The sequence below is a fragment of the Eubalaena glacialis genome, chromosome X (assembly GCF_028564815.1).
Source record: "Eubalaena glacialis isolate mEubGla1 chromosome X, mEubGla1.1.hap2.+ XY, whole genome shotgun sequence".
Lineage (NCBI taxonomy): Eukaryota > Metazoa > Chordata > Mammalia > Artiodactyla > Balaenidae > Eubalaena > Eubalaena glacialis.
Window position 1 is genome coordinate 93,750,900 of NC_083736.1, and position 27,292 is coordinate 93,778,191.

The 27,292-nt window shown below is 39.1% G+C and overlaps 1 protein-coding gene across 2 annotated transcripts in view; it reads right to left on the reverse strand.

Moving 5' to 3' along the window:
- The window catches only part of TRMT2B (tRNA methyltransferase 2 homolog B), an 87,956-nt gene that overhangs the window by 50,639 nt on the left and 10,025 nt on the right, over positions 1-27,292 (reverse strand). For both annotated transcript variants that reach the window (XM_061177815.1, XM_061177814.1), the window contains exons 8-12: positions 12,993-13,087; positions 12,514-12,728; positions 12,242-12,343; positions 10,770-10,889; positions 10,444-10,543 (exon numbers count right to left, since the gene is read on the reverse strand). In XM_061177815.1, the coding sequence (XP_061033798.1) occupies positions 10,444-10,543; positions 10,770-10,889; positions 12,242-12,343; positions 12,514-12,728; positions 12,993-13,087 (632 nt within the window). The remainder of the gene's footprint in view (positions 1-10,443; positions 10,544-10,769; positions 10,890-12,241; positions 12,344-12,513; positions 12,729-12,992; positions 13,088-27,292) is intronic.

A 27,292-nucleotide genomic window follows, 5' to 3' on the forward strand; every position in this document is an offset into this window, starting at 1 on the left:
AATTCCCAGGTTTCTGGCTTGAGTGACCAAGTAGATGGGTATATTCATCAAGATTGGAAATATAGGAGCAAGAACAGGTTTGGGGGAAAGATGTGAAGCATGCAACATTAGATATGTTGAGTTCAGAGTACCTAGAAGATATCCAGGTGGAATCCACCTTGTAGGCAGTTAGATATGAGAATGAGAAAGATAACTCCGGCTTCCGGTTTACATAACTAATAGATGGGATTGCCATTTACAGATATAGGCAACAAAGGAGGAGAACATAAAAGTCGCTTTACATTAAGGTTTTTCAGTTATAAAAATAATATAATATTATTTATATAAAATAAAAAATAGGGAAATGGAAACATAATGTATATAATATACAAATATATAATATTATTTACATAAAATGAAAAAATAGGGAAATGGGAATAAAACTTATCTGACTACCATTAATCAACATTTTTTTGTCATTTTAGATTATTTCCTTCTAATATTTTTTATATGGATATTTATATAGTAGCTTTAAGAGCCATATTTTTCTGAGACAGTGGCTTCTCTAGAGGTATTTAGGATTGAGAAAAATTAAAAACACTAGCTGACCTGATATCAGTTTGTAAATCAGACAGTGCTCACTAAGTTACACGTCCTTAGTCTGTTAAGATTCAAAACATAATTTAATTGTTGGGCACGTATCCAAGAACAACTCCAGAGTTGAAGAAATCATGACTAGAGAATGTCAGTTTCAATACCCACACTACACAGCCCAATTATAGGTATTCAGTTTCTCCTTTGAAGCTCTCCTTTCCCATAGGGTCTCTACTACAACCACTTCTCCCTCCACAGGTGAGAGCTAATTGGTGGTATTGCTCCTAAGGGTAACCACATTTTTAAAAGCTGTTCTGGAAGCCTCAAAGCCTAGAAAACCCAAAGGAATGAATCTCTACTGAGATCACACAGTCACTCTGCAATCATTTCATAGCTTACTCTGCTTTTTAAAAAAGCTAGACTTGTTTCTAGTTCTAATCCTTGGCTACCTCATGAATGCAGAACACATCTAGTAAAATCTCCAGGCAAATACAGAAACCCCAGTCAATGTGAAATTATGACCAGATGCGGAGAAAAGCTCAGTTGTCACCCCACCACAGGCAGAGCTAGACAGAGGAGACAGACTGTAAACTAGGATCAAGGGAGCTATGATAGGCTGACAGCAAAAAGAAGGAACAGTCCGGATCCAGGGCCAAGGAGTGGTCACAACCAGGCAAACACGAAAGAGAGGCAGCAAATGTGAAAACTAAGATTATAAATCTACCTCAGGTAGGAGGTCCACTATATTCTTCCTGCTCAGGATCCAAAGATTGGTTTCCCTGGTAATGCTCTCAGGGTCAGCGATGTAGCAATATGCCAGACCTGGAAGTTACTGACACTTCAGCCTTAACAAAGAACCTGCAGGCTTGTAGGAGGCTGCTTATCGAGTGAAGAGAAGCACCAGCTCACAGTGCGGGGTGTGGGGGAACAGATCCACAGGCACAGCTTGCCTTAGGATGAAAGGCTCGCCAAGGAGCTTCTTAGCAGAGTTTGGAGGAGAGCACAACCTGTAGAAACAAGTCATAATATCAGTTTGAGATAGCCTAATCCACCAGAGGGCAGACAGCAGAAGCAAGAAGAACTACAATCCTGCAGCCTGTGGAACAAAAACCACATTCACAGAAAGATAGACAAGATGAAAAGGCAGAGGGCTATGGACCAGATGAAGGAACAAAATAAAACCTCAGAAAAACAACTAAATGAAGTGGAGATAGGCAACCTTCCAGAAAAGGAATTCAGAATAATGATAGTGAAGATGACCCAGGACCTTGGAAAAAGAATGAAGGCAAAGATCGAGAAGATGCAAGAAATGTTTAACAAAGACCTAGAAGAATTAAAGAACAAACACCTAAACAGAGATGAACAATACAATAACTGAAATGAAAAATACACTAGAAGGAATCAATAGCAGAATAACTGAGGCAGAAGAATGGATAAGTGACCTGGAAGACAGAATGGTGGAATTCACTGCTGTGGAACAGAACAAAGAATAAAGAATGAAAAGAAATGAAGACAGCCTAAGAGACCTCTGGGACAACATTAAACACAACAACATTCGCACTATACAGGTCCCAGAAGGAGAAGAGAGAGAGACAGGACCCGAGAAAATATTTGAAGAGATTACAGTCAAAAACTTCCCTAATATGGGAAAGGAAATAGCCACCCAAGTCCAGGAAGTGCAGAGAGTCCCATACAGGATAAACCCAAGGAGAAACACACTGAGACACATAGTAATCAAATTGGCAAAAATTAAAGACAAAGAAATTATTGAAAGCAACAAGGGAAAAATGACAAATAACATACAAGGGAACTCCCATAAGGTTAACAGCTGATTTCTCAGCAGAAACTCTACAAGCCAGAAGGGAGTGGTATGACATATTTAAAGTGATGAAAGGGAAGAACCTACAACCAAGATTACTCTACACGGCAAGGATCTCATTCAGATTTGATGGAGAAATCAAAAGCTTTACAGACAAGCAAAAGCTAAGAGAATTCAGCACCACCAAACCAGCTCTACAACAAATGCTAAAGGAACTTCCCTAGGCAGGAAACACAAGAGAAGAAAAGGACCTACAAAAACAAACACAAAACAATTAAGAAAATGGTAATAGGAACATACATATTGATAATTATCTTAAATGTGAATGGATTAAATGCTCCAACAAAAAGACACAGGCTCGCTGAATGGATACAAAAACAAGACCCATATATATGCTGTCTACAAGAGACCCACTTCAGACCTAGGGATACATACAGACTGAAAGTGAGGGGATGGAAAAAAGATATTCCATGCAAATGGAAATCAAAAGAAAGCTGGAGTAGCAATACTCATATCAGATAAAATAGGCTTTAAAATAAAGAATGTTACAAGAGACAAGGAAGGACATTACATAATGATCAAGGGATCAATCCAAGAAGAAGATATAACAATTATAAATATATATGCACCCAACATAGGGGCACCTCAATACATAAGGCAAATGATAACTAATAAGAACCTGCTGTATAAAAAAATAAATAAAATAAAATTCAAAAATTCAAAGAAAAAAAAAATTCAGTTTGATAAACCAAGGAGAAACTACAGGAACACAATTCCTTAAACTTTAAGCCCTTCCTCTGTGTTCCCACAGCCCCCTGTGTTTCTCTCTGTAACAGCATTTATCACATTTAATGTAACTACCTGAGTTTTTTAAACCATCTTCCTCATGGGAGTATATAATCTTTTTCAGGCTAGAAACGAGGCAAAAACTGCTTATTATTCATCTCTGTGTTCTCAGTGTGTGACACAGAGTAGGGGTTCAATGGTGAATGGAGCAAGGGGCCTGAGTCATACACTTTTCTGTATGATTTGCACACAACAGGTAATTAATATATATATATTACTGAATTATTCTACTGAAAACTTTCTAAGCAAATTACTTTTTCCCTTATTACAGGAAGTCAAGTAAAAATGAGAACAAAAGTTCACCTATAAACTCACCATTCAGAGAAGAATACCTGTTGCTAACTTTTCAGGATATATCTTTCCAAATATGTACATTTAAATTGGTTTCTTAAAGTGGAGTCACACTGTACATACTATACACACTGTTTTACAACAGCTTCACATAATAACGCATCATAAGCATCTCTCCACTATATGTAGTTACCTCACTTTTATTGGCTATATGGTATTTCATTAAATAAATGTAATGTAGCTTATTTATCTAATTCCTTGCTATTGGAAATGTAAGCTGTTTCTAACCTTTTGCTATTTCAAAAAGTCCCTTCATGAATATTCTTATAGTTATATCTTTGCTTACATTTTTAGTTATTTAGCGGAACTGCTGAGTTGAAGGGCCTGTATGTTTTTAAGGCCCTAAGATATGTACGACTAAACCTTTTTAAACCTTGTTTAAAAAGGTTCTACTAATTTACACTCAAACTAACAAACCAGGTGAGTTCTTGTTTCCCTGGCTAACACTCAGTCATTTCAATAGCACTGTCCTATTAAAATAAGGAACAAGACAAGATATTCACTATCACTCCTACACTGGAACATCTTCTTATCCAATGTAATAAGAAAAAAAAAGTATTGGAAGGAGAGAGACAAAACTGCTTTTATATGGTGATCATACGGCCAGCTACCAAGAAAATGCAAGAGAATCAACTGGAAAACCTGTAAAACAAATAAAAGAATAGGTAGCTTGACACAAAATCAGCAATAACCAGTTAGAAAATATCATGAAAAAGGTCCCTTTCATAAAAGCAATAAAAACTTTACAATATCTTGTATTAATCTTAAGAAAAAAGACCTGTATTGGGAAAAAAATACATGTTTATTTTTAGAGAATTCCATAAGCCTAGAGTAATTGAAGAGATAGGTCACATACCTGTATAGAAAAAATACTGTAAAGATTTCAATTCTCCTTAAATTAATTAATTGGAATCAATAAATTCCAATCACAAGCCCAAAAGAATATTTTTGATAAGTTGATTCTAGAGCTCTGTTAGAAAATACATGAAAACGTTAAGAGCATATATCCTTTAACCCAGCAATTCCACATCAGGGATTTATCTAACAAATATACTATCACATACACTTACTCATCACATATACATAGTCATTGCACAAATATGCAAAGATATATGTACAAGGACATTCACTGCAACACTGTGGTAACAATAGAGTAGAAACAACCTCAAAATTCATTAGGATGAATATCCCTTCAAAGGGACAAGTTAAATGATATATTTATGTAAGTTAAAACTATACAGCCTATTTTAAAAATTAAGTAGACCTTTAAGTACTGATGCAGATTCTACATCATTGTAGAACAATCTCCAAAATCTATTGTTAAGTGACAAGTATGGTGCAGAATAGTGGGTTTTTAAAAATTTTTTTAATTGAAGTATAGTTCATTTACAATGTTGTGTTAGTTTCAGGTGTACAGCAAAGTGATTTAGTTATACATATATATATATTCTTTTTTAAATTCTTTTCCATTATAGGTTATTACAAGATACTGAGTATAGTTCCCTGTGCTATTCAGTAGGTCCTTGTTGTTTACCTATTTTATACACAGTAGTGTGTATACGTTAATCCCAAACTCCTAATTTATCTCCCCCACCACCACCGCTATCCCCTTTGGTAACCATAAGTTTGTTTTCTATGTCTGTGAGTCTATTTCTGTTTTGTAAATAAGTTGTTTATATATCACTTTTTTAGGTTCTACATATAAGTGGTATCATATGATTTTTTTGTCTTTGTCTGACTTATTTCACTTAATATGATAATCTCTAGGTCCATCAGAACAGTGTTTATAGTCTGTTTCTATCTGTTTAAAAAAGAGAGAAAGAGCGATGTACACACACACACAGAATATATCTGGTAGGCTACACAAGAAACTAGGAAGAGTGGTGACATCTGAAGGACTAGGAGCCAGGAATAAGAAGAAGACTCATTACTCACTGCATGCACATGCACTCTTATGTACTGTTTTTTTTTCTACCATATGCACATACTGTCTTTTCAAAATAAATTGTTCTTGCCTTTCTGAGGCCATGTTTATTGTTTTACTCAGTCTGAGTGTTAGCAGAATCCTAGGCTTACTCTTAATCATTGCATTTTTTAATCTATTGTTTTGCAAAATAAATATTTTCATTTTATTCAAAAGTGAAACATATAAAGGTATATAGTGAAGTTTCTCCACACCTCTGACTCCCATCCCTGCAGTCTTCCCCCACCATAGATAACTACTATTATCAGTTTTTTGTTCTTGTTTTTGTTTTTTTGGGCCGCACATCGCAGTATGTGGGATCTTAGTTCCCCGACCAGGAATAGAACTGGTGCCCTCTGCAGTGGAAGCACGGAGACTTAACCACTGAACCACCAGGGAAATCCTTTTTTTTTCTTAATTTTTTTTCTATTAATCAGTTTCTTATAAAACTTACCAGTTTCTGTATGCATATACAGCAAATACAAATCAATATTCTCTTCACCTTTTGTCCGTTTTTACAAAGATAGTTATCATTATATCAACAATTCTGCATACCTTGCTATTTCCATTCAGAACCAAAATCACAAGCCACAAAAGAAAAAACAGACTGGACATCATCACAATTAAATAATCTTGTGCTTCAAAGGATAATGTCAAGAAAGTGAACAGACAACCCACAGAACAGAAAATTTTTGCAAATCATATATCTGATAAGGAACTTATATCTAGAATTTTAAAAGAATTCTTAAAACTCAATTAATAAAAAGATGACCCAACTGAAAAATGGGCAAAAGATCTAAATAGACAGGTCTCCAAAGAAGATATATATATAAATGGCCAATAAACATATGAAAAAATGTTCAACATCATTAACCATGGGGAAATGCAATCAAAACCACAAGGAGGTACCACTTCTCACCCATTAGGATGTGTATAATAAAAAAGACAGACAGTAGAGTTAACAAGGACGTAGAGAAATTGGAACACTCATATACCGCTGGTGGGAATGTAAGATGGGAGGCTGCTTTGGAAATAGTCTGGCAGTTCATCAAAAGGTTAAAATAGGTACCATACGACCCAGCAATTACACTACTAGGTATCTACCCAAGAGAAGCATGGTGCAGAATAGTGTTTTTTTTTTTTCCTATAAACGGAAAACCCACTATACCCAAGAGAAATGAAAACATATGTCCCCACAAAAACTAGCACATGAATGTTCATAGCAACATTATTCATAATAGCTAAAAGGTGGAAACAACCTAAGTGTCCATCAACTGATGAGTGAATAAAATGTGGTATATATCCATAGAATGGAATATTATTCAGCCATAAAAAGGAATGAAGTACTGCTACATGCTACAACACAGATGAACCTTACAAACATCATGCTAAGAGAAAGAAGCCAGATGCGAAGGACCACATTTGCAAAGAACTTCACTTGTATGAATTGTGAAGAATAGGCAAATCCATACAGACATAAAGTAGATTAGTGGTTGCCTAGGGCCAGGGGGTTGGGGAAAAATGGGAAGTGACAGGTGAGAGGTGCAGGGTTTCTTTTGGAGTGATGAAAATGTTCACAATTAGACAGTAGTGATGGCTGCACAAGTCTGAGAATGTACCAAAAACCTTTGAATTGTACATTTTAATTAAGGTTGAATTTTATGATATGTGAGTTATATCTCAATAAAGTTGTTAACAGAAAATAACGTACCTTAGAGATCTTTCCATATCAGTAAACAGAGAACACCTTCATTCTTTTTTATAGCAGCATGGTATTCCATTGTATGGATGTAGCATATTTGATTTAACTAGTTCCTCACTGATGGACTTTTAGGATATCTCATCATTTGCTGTTACAATATTGCAATCAATCAATCAATCAATGCATGTCATTTTACATGTGTGTCAGTATATTTGTAGGATAAAGCCTCAGGAATGGAATTACTGGGTCAAAAGGTATATATACATTTATAATCTTAATCTATATTGCTAAATTTCCCTCCATGGGATAGTGCCAATTTACACTCTGACCAGTAATTTTTTAGAATTCATGTTTCCCCATAGTATTGCCAACAGTGCATTATCAAACTTTGGAACTTTTGCCTATCTGAGATACAAAAAGTGGTATCTCAGGGTACTTTTAATCTGCATTTCCACTATAATGGAAGAGACTGAGCATCCTTTCATGGTTCATAAACACATTTATGTTTTCTTTTTATATCTTGCATTCATTCTTCTTTTGGGCTGTTGTTGTTTTTCTTACTGATTTCCAGGAGTTCGTTATAAATTAAGGAAAAAAGTCTTTGTAATATGAACTGCAAATTTTTTTCCAGTTTGTACGTTGTTTCCTCTCTTTGCTTTTGGTGCTTTTTATCATGCAAGTTATTGATTTTTAAAACTGTTTTATTGCAATATCATTCACACAGTTCAACCACTTATTCAGTTCAGTGGTTTTTAGTATATTCACAGGGTTATGCATCTATCACAACAATCAATTTTGGAATATTTTCATTAACTCCTTAGCAGTTACTCCCCATTTCTCCCGAAACCCCCCACCCTAAGCCCTAGACAACCATAAATCTACTGTCTGTCTCTAGAGATTTGCCTAGTCTGGACATTTTCCTATAAACGGAATAAGTGGCCTTTTGTGTCTGGCTTCTGGATACCAGTCCCTTATCAGGTAAATGATTTTCAAATATTTTCTTCCATTCTGTGGGTTGTCTTTTCATCTTTTCACTTTCTTGATGGTATCATTTGCAGCACAAAAAGTTTTTTTTAACTTTGATGATGTTCAATTACACACACACAAACACTTTCTTGTAGCTGTTCCTTGGGTCTTTGATGTTATATGTAAGAAGGCTTTGCCTAACCCAAGTTCACAAAGATTTACTCCCATGTTTCAAGCTCTTACATTTACTTCTATAATCCATTTTGAATTCATTTCTGTGTATGGTGTAACGAAGGAAGTTTTGTTTTATGTAGCCAAATTTAACAACCTTTTATTATATGTCTTCTGAATTTTCATAGTTAGAAAGGGCTTCTGCACTCCAAGATTATAAAAAAAATTCTCTGATTTCCTAGGGTACATTTATGATTTCCCCCGTTTACACTTAAATCTGTTAACTCTTCTGTAATTTATCCTGGTCTGCAGCATGAGATATAGATCCAACCTTTTTTTTTTTTTTTTGCCTTAGCTACCCAGTTGTCCACCACCATCTATTAAATAGTTCATTTGTTCCCCATTGATTTGAGGCGCCACCTTCATGATATGTATACAGAAACATTTTTAAACTGTAAAATGAAAATAAAAATAAAGGACAACTGGAAGAGTATGCAGGAAAAGATAAGGAAGTAAGTGTGAAAATATATGGGCCTCATGATTTTATTTTGGGTAGAAGAAGCTCTTTGACAACTTTCTCAATTTTTTCCCATGGGTACTGGTGTGTTTAGGTTTACTGTAGCTTCTAGAGTTAATATTAGCCATTTGCATTCTTCCGGGAAATCTCCCATTTCATCTAGGTTTTCAAACGTATTAGGAAGGAGTTATACAAAGTACTTTCTTATATTTTAAAAAATTTCTTCATATCTATAGTTATGCTCCTTTTTCTCATTTAAGACTTTATATTCTTGATTAGGTTTACTTATCCATTTTATTTTCTTCTTCCAATAACACCTTCTGGTTTATTTGTTGAGTCTATAGGTTTTTCGGTTTTTTTTTTTTTTTTAATTGGGGTGTAGTTGTTTTACAATGTTGTCTTAGTTTCTACTGTACAGCAAAGTGGAGTTCCCTGTGCTATACAGCAGGTTCTTATTAGTTATCTATTTTATACATATTAGTGTATATATGTCAATCCCAATCTCCCAATTCATCCCCCCACCCACTTCCACCCATTGGTGTCCATACGTTTGTTCTCTATCTCTGTGTCTCTATTTCTGCCTTGCCTTTGTAGTTCATTAATTTCTGGATTTTTAAAATGTTATTGATTTCTTCCTTCAGTTTTCGTTAGCTTTATTGTTCTTCTAGCTCACTGACTTGAAAGCTCAATTTATTTCCTTCTAATTCTCACTTGTTTCAACTAGGTATTTCATCTGTACTTTATTTATTAATTAATTTATTTTGGCTGTGCCACGCAGCTTGTGGGATCTTAATTCCCGGACCAGGGCTTGAACCCAGGCCCTCGGCAGTGAAAGTGCAGAGTCCTAACCACTGGACCGCCAGGGAATTCCCTCATCTGTACTTTATACCTATGTTGTTTGAATATTACAAAGAAATTGTGTTACTTATGTAAAAAACAGAGAGAGATTACAAGAAGAAAACATTTCAAAAATCAAAATAATTGGCCAGGGCTAGAACTGGGAGTGAAGCAGTAGGCATTCCCCATGGGTGCACAATTTAAGAGGGTGCCAAAAACTCAGTAATCAAGACAAATGATGTCTTGATGCAATAATTTGGAAAATCAAATTGTAAAATTATGGCCGGCAGGCTGGCTGCCTGCTTTTATAAATACAGTTTTATTGGAACTAGGGCCAGGACTAGAGTAAGGTGACTGAGGCGTGGCTTAGCAAGTACAGGAGTGGATCTCACTTTTTTAAAAAACTTAATATTTTGTTCACAGATATTCTGGACAATTTAATTTTTGAAAATACTGCATTAAAAATGCATCTTTATTACTAAGATTTGGGGCATCCTCTTAAATTTTGTACCTGATGTGGGTTGCTTTATTTGCTTCATCCAAGACCTGGCCCTATAATTGACTCTTGATGACAGTATAATGACTTTTTTCTTTCTTTACACTTCTGTACACTTTCCGAATTCTGCACAGTAAGCATAACAATAAGGATTACTTTGACCATCAGGAAAAAATAATTTAAAAACAAAGTCAAGACTCACTCAATGATGTTCCTTGTGGTTTCACCATGGGGCTTGCAGGAAACAAAAACTAGTATGCGGATGGCCCCGCAGTTTCGAGTGGCTTGAACCACCTGGTAATCTAAAGGAAGAAACACATTGCTATTAATATAATTAAACTATCATGGTCCAGGTTATCACAAATTTGCAACTGGCTGGCACATAGGACTCGTTAGGAATAGAGAAGGAGGTTCAGAGCCAGCTCACTGAGAGCAGCCTTAACATGGTGTAGAAATGAGAGACCAAAGCTGGTGGACATCATGGGAATACCTAACTAGCTCTGTAGCAGGAAAGCTAGTCATCCTTACACAGTCCCGCCTGGGCTGGGTTCACTACAGCAACAATTAACTGCCCATCTTCCTTTGACTTTAGTAGCTGTGGCAAAATCTTCTCTGCTCGACCGGTGTGGAATTCACAGTTGGTGATGCCTGCAAAAGAGAGGCCCACATGCTATAACTCAAAATGCAAGCCAAGCAGTTGGGGGTGGGGAGCTTCAGCTTTATAGAAACGTACAGAAAGCAGGGAGGGCTCTGCCATCTTCCCTTTGGATCTAACATACTTCTGCATAACAATGAAAGAAATGCTTTTGGACCTGCTTCATTTTTTCCAATGCGCTTTCCCTTGCAATATCTCTGTAGGCCTTTCAGCTTGAGAGACTAGGTGTGTTATTTTACAACTTAGTGACTCACACAGCACATAAGGACCTACACCAAGAAGAGAACCTTGACTATAACTCAAGTGCTCCTTCTGCTATATTGGAGGCTTTCACATGGAGCCTCAGGAGCTGTCTAGAGGTGAGGTAGAGGGGAAAGAAAATCTTTTTTCTATGTTGCAGTTTGGCCTAAGACTTTGTTCAAAGAAAAGGTCCTTTTGCTAAAAGTAGTTTGAAACCTATTGTATTGTTATGATGCCTCATGAGTCTAATGTCAAGAAGGCTCTTCTATATTATTCAAAGTTTTGCCAAGTTCCCTTCCTATCAGCTAGGCTTATTCCTTCCCTTAGGCTTTTTCCAGATAGAAAAAAAAAGATTAGGGAGGGATTAATTAGGAGTTTGGGATTAGCATATACACACTACTATATATAAAATAGGTAACCAACAAGGACCTACTGTATAACACAGGGAACTCTACTCAATATTTTGTAATAACCTATAAGGGAAAATAATTTTTTTTATGAATTTATTTATTTATTTTTGGCTGTGTTGGGTCCCCGCTGCTGTGCACAGGCCCCCTCTAGCTGTGGTGAGCGGGAGCCACTCCTCGCCACGGTGCGCGGGCCTCTCATTGCTGTGGCCTCTCCCATTGCGGAGCACAGGCTTCAGTAGTTGTGGCTTGCGGGCTCTAGAGCGCAGGCTCAGCAGTTGTGGCGCATGGGCCCAGCTGCTCCGCGGCATGTGGGATCCTCCTGGACCAGGGCCTGAACCCGTGACCCCTGCATTGGCAGGAGGATTCTCAACCACTGCGCCACCAGGGAAGCCCAGGGAAAATAATTTGAAAAAGTATATATACATATATATATATGCATATAACTGAATCACTTTGCTGTATACCTGAAACTAACACAACATTGAAATGAACTATACTTCAATTTTTTTAAAAAAAAAGAAAAAAAAAAGGGGGACCTCTTTTAGAAAGTCATCAGGATCCAACTCTGAGCACTCCAGAACACCTTCCCTTCCTCCCCAGTCGTGGATACAGTAGATGTCCTTTCTCACACAACCGTTCCCACAGTACAGGACAACTACAGCTCTTAATTTCTCCCCAGAATGTGAGCAGGGTACCACTGAAGGCTGCAGTCCACCTGGCATCTTCTACCGCCTGCTCCACCAACTCAATCCCAAGGACCTGGGAGGTATACTGAGCCAGAGAGAGGCTGATCACACCTGGGGAAGTAGGAGAGAATAAGAGGAGGGTATTTTAGGGTATTACCAATGAGGTTACGCCTGCACCACTACCACCACCTCCCCACCTCGGCTGCAAGGGCCCTGGGTGCTGCGTGGATGGTGTTGGGGAGATAAGCTGCATGTTGATTCTGCCCTGGGCTGCCACTTGCCAGTTACACAGCAGATGTCAAGGAGGATGGTGTCAGAGTTCACTCCACTCAGCTCCCCCACAGTCCGATACAGCATCTCCGCACCAGCAGTGTTAACCTGGAAAAAGGCATCTGGAGAGATGCGGATCTTCAACCCCAGGAGATCTTCAAAGATGTGGGGTTCCCCAAATAGGAGCTGGTAGGGGGACTGCTGATGGCTGCAACGGGTCATAGCGCTAGAAAAGAATAAAAGAAGAAAGCACCTTGGAATGGCAGGCCAACCTATCTCTAGTGGTTGGTTGGAGAGGGAGGCCCTGGCATCTCAGCTAGGAGACAAAGCCTCCATGGCATGGCCCTGAGAGCTCTGGAGGAGTTCCCCTCTCAGGGGATGGAGGTACATGCAAACACTTGGCCATCAGCAGCGCTGCCTCAGTAATCCATAACCCAGACTATGGCAAGCCATCAGACTCCGGCTTGCTGTTGGGCTGTCCCAGGTTTACCTTTCCTGGAAGTAAAGTGATGTCAAGTCACAGACTGCTCCTGGCCCTTTGGTGAAAAACTTCTTTACAGTCTCCTTCTGAACACAGAGCTCCTCCTGCCCAGACCACAAAATCAGGAGTCAAGCAAAAATCCATCTCTGACAAATTTTCTCTCCAAGCTCTATGGTAATCAGCCCTGCAGTAGTCAGACAAGAAGGCACATTACTCAAATCCTATTATAGATAACACTTAAAGCAATGTTCTGTAGGACCAAAAAGAAAGCTATTTTCACATCTCAGCAGAAGCACTGCTTTGCTTATTGGCTTTTGACAAATGCTACACAATAGACATGGCACTTTCTCTGGTTTGAGCCTCTTTGATAGTTCTCTAAAGAAAGCGTGAGAGATATTCTTGTTGTAACCTAGGAGCTAAACTAAGCTTTTGTTCCATCACGAACAAGCAATAACCTTTCAATTCCTTTCATACTTCTCTACTTCAAATATCCCATCCACCCATCCAAATACCACCTCAGAAGACACGCGTCCTAAGAGAAAGGAAAGAAAGGGCACGGAACAGAATGAGCATGGTAACTAAATCATTTCTTCGAGTTCTGAATGTTTTAAAATTCTTACGTCACTACAGAGAGCCCTATCCATTAGCTTGACACAAAGACATATGACAATAAACTATGTTGGAGCTATAGAGTTAAAAGGCCAGGAATCAATGACCTGGGTTCAAGCCCTAGCTTTGCTATTTACTAGCTCTTTAACCTTGGGTACCTCTATGCCTCCATTTGCTCAGCTGTGAAATGAAGGGAACAATACCTCTCCCTCTCCAGCCTACTTCACAAGTTGCTTGAGATGATCACATAAGTATTAGAATATTTTGATACAGGCATGTTTGAAAGCTCTAAGTGTATTACAAATGTAAAAGTATTATGTGGATTATGAAATTCTGACCATATTCTAGTCTCTATTAAATTGGCTTCTGGAATTAGCAGAACACCTAATAAGTTCCGTGAGGAAAGTTCTTGTGAAAATCCTCAGGAGTCCTCACATGATAATTAACTTGGTAACCTAGCCTCAGTCTCTTTGGTTTCATTATGCCAGCAGCATGGTTAACAGGATTCTTGCCATCTCCTCCTCATCATCCCCAACCCTTCTTTCCAACCCATACGTTCCATGGATGCGTTGCTTCTGCTATCTGCCCCGAAACCTCCAAATACCAACTGCAGCATATTGATAGTAAGGGTTGCTATAGAAGCTGCTCCTTATCATCCTTTGAGTCTCACCTGCCTTAATTCCTGGGGATGGAAAGTGATGATGGCCATTGTGTGCCCTTGGCTACTGGTGTGGGCTATGAGCTCACGCCAGTACCCACCTTCATGAAACAGAAGGCAGGGCTCCAATGGGGACTGTCGAAGGAATACTTCGTAGTACTAGGAAGAAAACAGTACTATTACACAGGCAAAACTAACAAAGTTTGACAACTCATTATTCATGCTGAGCAACTGTTATGGGCTGAAGTGTATCCCCCCCACACACAAATTCATATGTTGAACCCTCAGTACCTCAGAATGTGACCAGATTCGGAGATGAGGTCTTTAAAGATGTGTTTAAGTTAAAATGAGGCCATTAGGGTGGGTCCGAATGCTGTGGTTTCAGTCGGCCAGGCTGCCACCCCAGTGGGCCCACCACACCAGTGGGCCTGGAGGACAGTATCAACCCATAGAGGATTATTCTCGAGCCTTAAAATTTAGTGGAATTTGCCCTGCTAGGTTTCAGATTTGCTTGGGACCCATGACCCCTTTCTTCTTTCTGATTTGTTCCTTTTGGAATGGGAATGTCTATCCTATGCCTGTCCTACGACTGTATTTGGGAAGCAGATAATTTGTCCAGCTTCGCTCGTTCACAACTAATTCTGTCTTAGGATGAATTATACCTTGACTGATACCTCTCATCCACACTTCATTTAGATGAGATTTAGGACTTAGAGTTGATGCTGAAATGTGTTAAGAATTTTGGGCTGTTGGAATGGGGGTGAATGTATTTTGCATGTGAGAAGAACATGAATTTTGGGGGTCCAGAGAAGAGTGTTATGGGCTGAACTGCGTCCCCTTAGGATTCATACATTGAAGTCCTAACCCCTAGTACCTCAAAATGTGACTGTGTTTGGAAATAGGGCCTTTAAATAGGTGATTAGTTAAAAATGAGGCAGTTAAGGTGGGCTCTAATCCAATCTGACTGTTGTCCTTATAAGAAGAGGAAATTTGGATACACAGAAACATCAGGGATGCACACATGCACAGAGGAAAGCCCACATGAGGACACAGCAGAAAGGCAGCCATCTGCAAGCCAAGGAGAGAGGCCTCCGAAGAAACCAAACCTGCTGACACCCTGATCTTGGACTTCCAGCCTCCGGGACTGTGAGAAAATAAGTTTATGTTGTTTAAGCCACCCAGTCTGTGGGATTTTGTTATAGCAGTCCTAGCAAACTAATGCAGTGATATAAGAAACATGATCACTGCCCTGCAACCTTACTGAGGGATCCTATCCATGATAGCCCAAAAAGTATGCTCCATGAAGGCTCAGAGTTGTATCCTGAGTCTAGCACATAACCAGTGCTCAATAATTATTACTGAAAGAAGGTATGAAAGAACAGCAAAGGTATCTGTATGAAGAATCTCAGCTTATTGTGTACACAATGTGGAATACAATAATCATCCATTTCTGTGAATTCCTCCTGGCAGCAATTCCTAATATACTACTAAGCTGCTATAATTCCATTCTTACTTATAACTTCCTGATGTAAGCCCATTGTTTCTATATTTCTTCATATAACCAGGTGCCAACTACCTTAGTTGGATCCTTCATCTTCCCCTGTAAATACAGGTCAAAAGCAATCCTGATTCAGTGTTGAGACATCAAAAATCCTTAAAGCCAAACTTCAAACACAAGCCAGTTGCTGCCACAACAGGACACACTATCTGATTTACTAGGTCCTCTTGTTTTCATAATGCATGGGTTCTGGATCCACTGTATTTTCACACAAACCCAAAATAGTGCACGGAAGGGAGAGTTACACCAAAAATCAGTGCCACTTGAGAGGGTAAAAATCAATTAAGGGTGCACTTGACCACTTCTGCTATAATTTCATATAAATACAACATAAGATGCTTAACTATACTGAACATATTTTTCCAAATTTTTTTTTCCAAATTTTTTTTTTCTTTTCCAAATTTTGAAGTTGGTGATTTAAAGAAAGACTGGTTCAACTGTTGTTTACTTGCTGGTTGGAAAGGAATGTTTTCTGGAAGAAGATTCAAATGTCTTTGAGGTCCTAGAAGGATAGGAACTGAAAAACTGAGTCTGACCTGCAAGATAATGGGTAAGTAAATATGAAATACAGCTTCTCCACTGTATGATCCAAGGCTTTGGTTTCTTCATTTATAAAATAGAGCCTGAAACTCCTGTTCTTACATGGGAATGCCTAAGCATCATATTGCAATATACAGTTTACCCTTGAACAACATGGGTTTGAACTGTGTGGGTCCACTTACATGCGGATTTTTTTCAATAAATACGTACTACGTTACTACACAATCTGCGGTTGGTTGAATCTGGGGTTGGTTGAACTCGAGACATGGAACCGCAGATATGCGAAAACCAAGGATATGGAGGGCCAACTACAGAGTTATAGGTGCATTTTCAACTGTGCAGAGGGTCAGTGCCCCAACCCCCGTGTTGTTAAAGGGTCAACTGTATAAATGTATCAAATCAACACACTGTACACCCTAAACTTACACAATGTTGCATGTCAATTATACCTCAATAAAATAAAATTTTTAAAAAGAGTGAAAGGGACTTCTGGCTAAAATAACAGACTATTCCTCTTAAAAATCCTACTAAAATGAAATAAAGGAATAAAAAAGACATAAACGTATTTAAACTCATCGATCCACCAATTCTCCCTTCTCTCTCTCTTGCATCATTTCCTCCCTCATTACTGGATCATTCCCATCAATACACAAGCATGTTCTTCTAACTCTCCCACCTTTAAAAAGAAAAGTAACCTTCTCGAACCCACTTTCCCCTCCAGCCACTGTTCCATTTCTCCGCTCCTCTTTGTAGCAAAGCTCCTCAAAAGAACTGTCTATATTCACTGCCCCCCATTCCTCTCCTTCTATTCACCCACTCAAATCAGGTCCCCACCACTCCACCTAAACAGCTCCCATTATGGTCACCAACGACCTCCATGTCATGCAGTTCAAAGGTCAATTCACACTCCTCATCTTACTTAACCTACCAGCAGCACTGGCACAGCTGATGAGCCCCTCCTCCTCAGTTCACTGTCTTCACTAGGCTTTCAGGATCCCACACTCTCCCGGTTTCCTCTGACCTCACTGGCTGCCCCTTCTCAGTCACCTTTACTGGTTCCTCTTCTCCTCCCAGACCTCTTAAAATGGGAATGCCCCTGGGCTCAGTCCATGTTCCTGTTCTCTTTCTATCTACTCTCACTCCCTTGGTCATCTCTTCCAGTCTCATGATTTTAAATAACATCTACATGTTAACAACTCCAAGGTTTCTAATTCTTGAACCTCATCCTAACAGATCCAACTACCTATTTAACGTATCCACTCAGATGCCTAACAGGTATCTCAATGCGACATGTCCAAAATTGAGCTACTAACCTCCCCCTGCTCAAATCTGCTCTGCCACAGCTTTTTCCATTTCCGTAGATAGTAACTCCATTGTTCCACTTTCCCCTCCCAAAAACCTAGAGCCATTTTTCACTCCTCTCTTTCTCTTATACCTTTCACTCAATCAATCAAGAAACCCTGCAGTTCTGTCTTCAAGATATATCCACCTCCACTGCTGCTCCCACTGGGCTATATCATCTCACATCTGGATTACCACATGAGCCTCCTAACTAGTCTCTCCCTGCTTCTACCTTTCCCTACAACAATCCATACACAATACAATAGCCAGAGTGATCCTGTTTAAAACCTAAATCATATCATGAGATGCCCCCCCAATCAAAACCTCCAATAGCTCAGAATAAAAGCCAAAGTCCCAACACTGACCTCTGAGGCACTACACGATCTGGTCCCCATTAACTATCCTACCTCTTCTCCTATTACTCTTCTGGGTCTACCTTCAGTTCCTCCAGAAAGCATGCCATACTCCTTCCTTAGGGCCTTTGCCATGGCTGTTCTCTTTGCCTAGAATGCTCTTCCCTCAGACCTCCACATGGCTGACACCCTCATTTCCTTTAAGTCTTAATTCCAAAGTTTCTCAACCTTGGCACTATTGTCAATTCTGTGTTGTGGGGGGCTGTCCTGTGCACTGCAGGATGTTTAACAGCATCCTTGGCCTCTACTCACTAGACAGATACCAGTAGCACCGTCCAACCATCCCCCAGTGGTGACAACCAAAAATGTCTCCAACATTGCTAAATGTCCCCTGTAGGGCAAAACTAATCCCAGTTGAGAACTACTGCTTTATTCAAATATCACCTTCTCAATGAAGCCTAACTTGATCCCATTTAAAATTACAACCCGCATTTCCCCCAAACTTATGACTTCTCATCCTCCTTATCCTGCTGTATTTTTCCCATGGCATTTGTCTTAGTCTGTTTGCACTGCTAAAACAAAAATATGATAAACTGGGTGACTTATAAACAACAAAAATTCCTCAGTTCCGGAGACTGGGAAATCCAAAATCAAGGTTCCGGCAGATTCAGTGTCTGGTGACAGCTTCCTCAATGACAGCTACCGTCTTTTCACTGGAACCTCACACGGCAGAATGGACAAGCTAGAGGCTTCCCCGGTGGTGCAGTGGTTAAGAATCTGCCTGCCAATGCAGGGGAGACGTGTTTGAGCCCCGGTCCGGGAAGATCCCACATGCCGCGGAGCAACTAAGCCCGTGCGCCACAACTACTGAGCCTGTGCTCAAGAGCCCATGAGCCACAACTACTGAGCCCACGTGCCACAACTACTGAAGCCTGCGTGCCTAGAGCCCGTGCTCTGCAACAAGAGAAGCCACCACAATGAGAAGCCCGCACACAGCAACGACAACCCAACCCAGCCAAAAAAATTTAAAAAAACAAACAAACAAATAAATAAAAAGAATGGACAAGCTAGTTCTCTGGGGCCTCTTTTATAAGGGCACTAATCCTAATCATGAGGGCTCCACTCTCATGACCTAAGCACCGCCCAAAGGCCCCAACCTCTTAATACTATTACCTTGGGGGTTAGGATTTCAACATATGAAATTTGGAGGGACAGAAACATTCGGACCAGCACTGCACTTATCACCTTCTAACATATTATATAATTTACTTTATTATGTTTTTTTAAAAAATCTGTCTCCCCCCACTAAACTATAAGTTCCACAAGGGAAGGGATATTTTCTTCATTATTGTATCCTAAGCACCTAGAATAGTGCCTGGCACTTGTAGGTACTCAATTGTACTTGTTGAATGAATAAATGAAAGAAAGAACAGAGATAATGGGAGAGAAGACAACAAGAGTAAACCAGATAAAAGACTGGAATGGCAACTGACTTAGCAAGATGAAGGAAGCTACATCCGGATTGCCTACAAAGGGGGATCTGATGAGAGGTAAGGCTTATCTGCTCCACACAAGCCTGGAAAGGCTCAAACTTGAAGTGCAAGGAGGCAGAGATGGGATAAGGTACAGGGCTAAAAACAGGGTTTGGTTGAAAGTCTGGACATAAAACTGGTAAACAACCTCATCCTACAAAAAACCTCTATCCTTCTGTAGCAGGAGGTTGGGGATTTTTTTTTTTCCTTAGGAGAAAATGAATACACAAATACCAGGTAATACCAGGCGGAGTGGTGGCAGAGGGGTGGAAACAGGAAGATTCAATGTAAATTCTCTCAAGAAACCGAATAGTCCCAGAGTAATGATCTCCCAAGAGAGAGACATGGGACCCCACCCACAAGCACCAGCAGTGAAGCCAAGAATCAACAAACCACTCAAGCTGAATTGCCAATCAATTTAAAGCCTCATGCTTAAACATGAACAGTCAGGCAACTACCACCAGCTATTTGATTAAAGCTTTCATTGCAAAAGACAATACCCAAAACAAACAGGAAAAAAAAAATCCCTGAAGGAAGCAGACAATTCAAAAAACAGGAAAAAAAAAGGCAAAAGCAAGATTTAAAAAAAAATATATATGAGATATATATATATGTGTGTATATATATATATATATATATATATTACATTACTTAAAAAAAAGAAGATGCTGTACAAAAGGAACAATCAGAGAACAAGCAAAAGCTTTTGAAAATTAAAAGGTGGTAGAAAAAAAGTCAATAAAAATGTTGGCATTTATTTCAAGAAAATTTCACAAAAAGAAGAACAAAAGGGAAAAGAGATGGAAAATAGAAGAGGAATGAGTAGCAGATTACAGAATCAATTCATGAAGTCCAAAATCCAAATAATAGGAGGTATAGAGAGAACATAGAAAATGAGAGGAAGTAATTAAAGAAATAATATATCACACCAGTCAGAATGGCCATCATCAAAAAGTCTACAAATACTATATATAAAATAGATAACTAATGAGAATGTACTGTATAGCACAGGGAACTTTACTCAATGCTCTGTGGTGACCTAAACGGGAAGGAAATCTAAAAAAGAGTGGCTATATATATATGTATAACTGAATCACTTTGCTGTAGAGCAAAAACTAATACAACATTGTAAAGCAACTATACTCCAATTTTTAAAAAAGTCTACAAATAATAAATGGCAGAGAGGGTGTGGAGAAAAGGGAACCCTCCTACAGTGTCAGTGGGAATGTAAATTGGTGCAGCCACTATGGAGAACAGTATGGAGGTTCCTTAAAAGACTAAAAATAGAGTTGCCATATGATCCAGCAATCCCACTCCTGGGCAGATATCTGGAGAAAACTCTAATTCGAAAAGATACATGCACCCCAATATTCATAGGAGCACTATTTACAATAGCCAAGACATGGAAGCAACCTAAATGTCCATCGACAGAGGAATGGATAAAGATGATGTGGTACATATATACAATGGAATACTACTCAGCCATAAAAAGAATGAAATAATGCCATTTGCAGTAACCCATAGATGGGCCTAGAGATTATCATACTAAGTGAAGTAAGTCAGACAGAGAAAGATAAATATCATATGATATCACTTATATGTGGAATCTAAAAAAATGATACAAATGAACTTATTTACAAAACAGAGGACTTCCCTGGTGGCGCAGTGGTTAAGAATCTGCCTGCCAATGCAAGGGGACATGGGTTCGAGCTCTGGACTGGGAAGATCCCACATCCCGCGGAGCAACTAAGCCCGTGCACCACAACTACTGAGCCTGAGCTCTAGAGCCCACAAACCACAATTACTGAGCCCATATGCCACAACTACTGAAGCCTGCATGCTCCACAACAAGAGAAGCCACAACAATGAGAAGCCCGCACACCGCAACGAAGAGTAGCCCCCACTCACCGCAACTAGCGAGAGCCCGCGCACAGCAAAGAAGACCCAACGCAGTCAGCCATACATACATACATAAATAAAACAGAAACAGACTCACAGATATAGAAACAAACTTATGGTTACCAAAGGGGAAGGGGCAGGGGAGGGATAAATTAGGATTTTGGGATTAACATATACACACTACTATATATAAAATAGAGAAACAACAAGGATCTACTGTATGGCACTGGGAAGTATATTCAACATCTTATAATAACCTATAATGGGAAAGAATCTGATAAAGAATATATATATATAACTGAATCAGTTTGTCGTACACCTGAAACTAACACAACATTGTAATTCAACTATACTTCAATAAAAAAATAAAAATAGGGAATTCCCTGGTGGTCCAGTGGTAAGGACTTGGCGCTTTCACTGCAGGGGTCCGGGTTCAGTCCCTGGTTGGGGAACTAAGATCCCACAAGCCACGTGGCATGGCCAAAAATATAAAAATAAAAAATAAAGGGCTTCCCTGGTGGTGCAGTGGTTGAGAATCTGCCTGCCGATGCAGGGGACACGGGTTCGAGCCCTGGTCTGGGAAGATCCCCCATGCCGCGGAGCAACTAGGCCCGTGAGCCACAACTACTGAGCCTGCGCATCTGGAGCTTGTGCTCTGCAACAAGAGAGGCCGCGACAGTGAGAGGCCCACGCACCGCGATGAAGAGTGGCCCCCGCTCGCCACAACTAGAGAAAGCCCTCGCACAGAAACGAAGACCCAACACAGCCAAAAATAAATTAATTAATTAATTAATTTAAAAATAAATAAATAAATAATAATACAGGAAAATTTCCCATGTCTGAAAGTATTAGTTTCCAGCTTGACAAGGACTAGAAAGTGCCCATCACAACGAATGAAAGAAGGGCCACATGGTCATGAAGTTTCACGGACAGAGATTCCCTAAAAGCTTCTAGAGAAAAAAAGAGGGGAGAGATTATCTACAAAGGAATAGGACTTAAAGTAGCATCCAGACTTACACAATATTAGTGGCCAGATGACAATGAAACCATGTCTTCAAATTTATAAAGGCAATGATTCAAACCTAGAATTTGAAATCTAGAAATACTCTCAGTCATATGTCAGGAAAGAACTAAGACATTTATAGACATGCAAAGACTCAAAGTTTACTCCTAGGCACCCTTCCTCAGGAAGCTAATGGAGGTTGTATTCCAGCTAAATGAGGATGTAAACCAGAAAAAGGAAGACAGGGGATCTGAGAAACAGGGGGAAAGACAGAAGAACAGCAAAAGGAGTCCCAAGATAACAGCTAGGCAGAAGGCCTCAGGAGCCTAGGATGGAGACTCCAGAAAAAAGGTCTTCAGGGAAAATACTAAACTCAAGTTTTTGACTATATGGAGAATATTGATGAATGTTTGACAGAGCTCTTAGAGCACTCAGAAAAAAAATTAGCAATAGGTTCATAGAAAACTAAGCCAATGAGAAAATGAGGTAATTATTCAAGCCAATGAAAACTAAAAGTTGTAAAATCCATCATATTACATAGGACTAAGCAGTTATTTTTTAAAAAATGAAGCATATAGCAGAAACTAACACACTATTGTAAAGCAATTATACTCCAATAAAGATGTTAAAAAAATGATCAAGGGATCAATCCAAGAAGATATAACAACTGTAAATATTAAAAAAAAATGAAGCACATTATTATGTGGAAAAAAAGGTACAGAACTGTGTCCATATTAAGCTACCTTTTAGCTAAGAAAAGGGGAGATACAAATATGTTTCCATTTTTTAAAATAAATAAAAGTGAATAAAAATGTTACAAATAGAAGGAGGAAGGGAACTGGGAAGAGGGGACAGAAGTGAAAGCTAGACCTCTTTAAATACACCTTTATGGGACTTCCCTGGAGGTCCAGTGGTTAAGACTCTGCACTTCCACTGCAGGGGGGGTGGGTTCAATCCCTGGTGAGGGAACTAAGATCCTGCATGCGGCACAGCCAAAAAACAAAACAAAAAGAAAATACACCTTTATTTTGTAGATATGACTTTGAAACCATGTAAATATCTTACAAAATTATAAAACAAAAATTTAATCAAAAGGAAAAAGAAAAAAATCAATCCCTAAAATTTGAAAGCAAGAAGAAAGAAGAAAAAAAAAAGAATCCATGTATCATGTCAAGTTGGTGGTGTAACTACAAAGAGATGAATTCCTTCAGAGCCACAATAATTGGACAAAAAGAACTGGACAGAAATCTTGAGCTCTTTTCAGTAATCATTTGTTAGTAATAATACTAGTATTGTTGTTCTGAAATTATATGTAAAGAGTAGGATAGAATAAATAAGTACAGCTGACCCTTGAACAACACGGGTTTGAACTGCACAGGTCCACTTATATGAAGATTTTTTTCACTAAACGTGTACTACAGTACTACACGACACATGGCTGATTGAATCCACAGATGTGGAACCACAGATACGAAGTGGATTTTCGACTGCACGGGGGTTGGCGCCCTTAACCATGGCCTTGTTCAAGGGTCAACTGTAGGTATGCTAATGTTGTCAGGACTAAAGTTTTAATTGTAAGAGACAAGAGATAAAAATATAAAATCAAAGGATTTAAGTAAAAACTCTACAATTTTTAATTTGATTTGGACATATTACTGTGAACTCATATTTTCTTTTAAAAATACTTCCTAGCTCTGTCCACTAAAAAGGCCTTGAAATATGACCAACTCAGTATAAATAAGCACGCTCCTAGCACCCTGCCATTTCCCACTAAAAGAGACAAGGATTCCTTAAAGAAACGGCTGATTCCAGCTCCCAGGCATAAAATGGACTAGATGTGCTAGAAATATCTTATCATTCCAGAACTATCACGGCCATCTAGGTCTCACAGCCAATTTAAAGAGGTTCCAACTGGCCAAAAATGGAGCAATTGGAGTACCAAAAAACCCCTAGTATCTGCAGTAGATTGAAACATATCAAGTATGTTAAAAATCTATGAGTTCCTAATGATACCAAAACAAACACATTTAACTGATCATCTTTTGAGGAAGGTGAAAGAACCAAGGATTTATCCTGCCTTTCCTGTAAGAGTACCTTAGAGTAACCAAAGGGTTGATAGGGAAAAGTTATTTCTAGAAGAATTCCAGCTAATAAATGATAGATTTAGAACATAACTGCATTGCAACCCCCCCCTGAAATAAGAGATCTAGGCACTGATCACTAATGACAGCTAAACCATTAAGCGAAAAGCTGACAGGGAACTTTTCAATGAGTGGATCAGACTGATGACACCTGAATCCACTGTTCAATGTTAACATCACCAAAAAAGAGAGCCCATTAGACATCTACATATAAAAACATTCTTGCCAAAAATCAAACCTGAATCTGATCAACACTCTAGATCTACCAGCTTAGAGGAAATACAGGGGATAGAGGAAGAACATTCAATGATATCAAGGGGATTCAATCAGCAAAATCCAGAATGGGAGACTCTCCAGAGGAAAACAAACCAGTTTCTTCAAAAAGTAAATTGCAGGGACAAAAAAATTAATAGGGAGGGGTACTTACAAATTAAGAGGCTGAAGAGACATGTTAATCAAATGCAATGTATATACCTTGTTTGAATCCTGATTTGAACAAGCCAACTATATCAATCAAGCTTTTTATGAGATAAAACAGTGCCAAATCTGAACATCTACTAGGTAGTTGATATTATGGGATAAATGTTTATTTGCAGGTGTGACAATGGTATGAAACTATGTTAAAAAATTAAGTCCTTTCTGTTAAAACTCATGCTGTGGTATTTATATCTTATATAATGTCTGGAATTTGCCTCAAATAAATCCAAAGGGGCTGGTGGAAAGTGGGTGAGAGTACAGTGAAAGCAAGATGGGCCATGTGTTGATAGTTACTGAAGCTGGGTAATGGGTACATGGGGTTTGTTATACCATTCTATACTTTTATACGTTTGTAATTTTCCACAACATAAAATGAAAGAAAAAAACCAGTACAATAAAGGAAACAAAATCTTAGTACATCTACTTGGCTCAGGAGTGAATATCTACAGTCATAACAATACAGATGCTAAATATCAGTGAGACCAGTTGCTTGGACTGGAGTGGTGATGATGGTGGTGGAAACAGAAAGAGGGTAGAGTCAAAGTATTTTTAGAAAGGAAAACGGAACGAAATAAATAAGAAAACAAAAAAAAAAGCAAGGAAAACTGAAAGGACATGGAGATTAATTATATGTGGCTGAGGAGGAAGTGGTAGGATTAAGACAGAGGAGTCTAAGAGGACATATGTTTCTAGTACATGTTGCTACCATTTACTAACGTGAGAAAAAAAGGGCACATTTGGAAAGGGAAGAGGGTAAATTTAGCTTAGGGCAATGGTTCTCAACCGGAGGCGATTGTGCCCCACAAGAGATATCTGGAGGCATTTTTGGTTGTCACAACTCATGGCCTCTAGGGGCAGAGGCCACGGATGCTGCTAAACATCCTCCAGTGCACCTAATAGCCCCACACAATAAATAATCATGCAACCCAAAATGTTAATAGTGCGAAGGTTGAGAAATCTGGATCTGGGCCAATGCTGATTTGAAGAGCTCCACAGGAAAACTAGGTGAGGATGTTCAGTAGCCTTTGGAATCCCACCTCCTGAAGCTCAAGATGGAGCTGGTATGCAAATATAAGTTTAGGAGTTGTCACTTTACAGGTGCTCATTCCAATCATCAGCTATAGTGGTGTGCAATCTCCCATGAATATATTCAAAAAGAAGGCCAAGGACAGAGTCCTGGAGGACACCAACACTTATCGTGGGAAAGGGAGAAAAAGATCCCATGAGAACGACTAAGAAGTGGCCAGCGAAATAGGAGGAAAACCATCAGAGAATGGTAGCACAGAAACCAAAGACAGTGTTCCCAAGGAGGAAAATAAGAATAATAATCGGTGCCAAAGGCAGAGAAAAGTTGAGTAAGTTAGGGGCAGAAAGTTTCCATTTAATTTGGCAAAACGGAGCTCACTGATGACTTTGGCAAGGTTAATTTCTAGGAATTGTTGGGGGCAGAAGCAAGAACCATCAGATTTTTTTTATTGAATATGTTTATGAACTGAAAGAAAAGAGCCAATAGAGGTGGAGAAAAATAGGTAAAGAAACGGGAGAAAGAGGGAATGTAACAAAGGAGTAAGGGACTTGGGGAGAGAGGAGATGAGTCCAAGATGGTGTTTCAAGGAAGAAGAATAGCCTTGGACAGGTAGAAGACTAACAGCATTTCACTGAGGTAGGAGGGAAAGGAGGGGTAAGATTTCAGCGAAATTGGTAGATGGTAGGGGAAGCAGCTAAGGGAATTCTCATCTGTTGGTCTTAATTTTCCAGTGAAGAACCAGGCACAGCCATCTGTCAAGAGCAAGGGTAAAGGTGATGGGATAGGAAATTCGAGGAGAGGTAAGAGTTTAGAATAGTCACTGAAGACAATGGGAGAAGAAGCTGACAAGGGTCACGTAGGAAGATTTCTGGAGAATGATCCTATGATGGGAGCTGTGTTCTAGCCAGGAAATCTTTGAGGTCAAGATGTGTCCTATGAGAAGGCACCACCCAAGTGTCAGAAAGCTGAATCATTAGGAGGATGGGTGCTGTAAGTTTAAACAGGGAAAAAGCATGTCAGTTGGAAGTCCTGTTTCTTTTGCCTTTTTCTTTTAAGTTCCAGGAGGGCAGGCACCATGTTTGTTTGAGTCACCACTGGATCCCCAGCACCTAGTCCAGTGCCTGGCACATAGTAGGTACTCAGTAAATAGTGGGTGCATGAAATAGAGGGA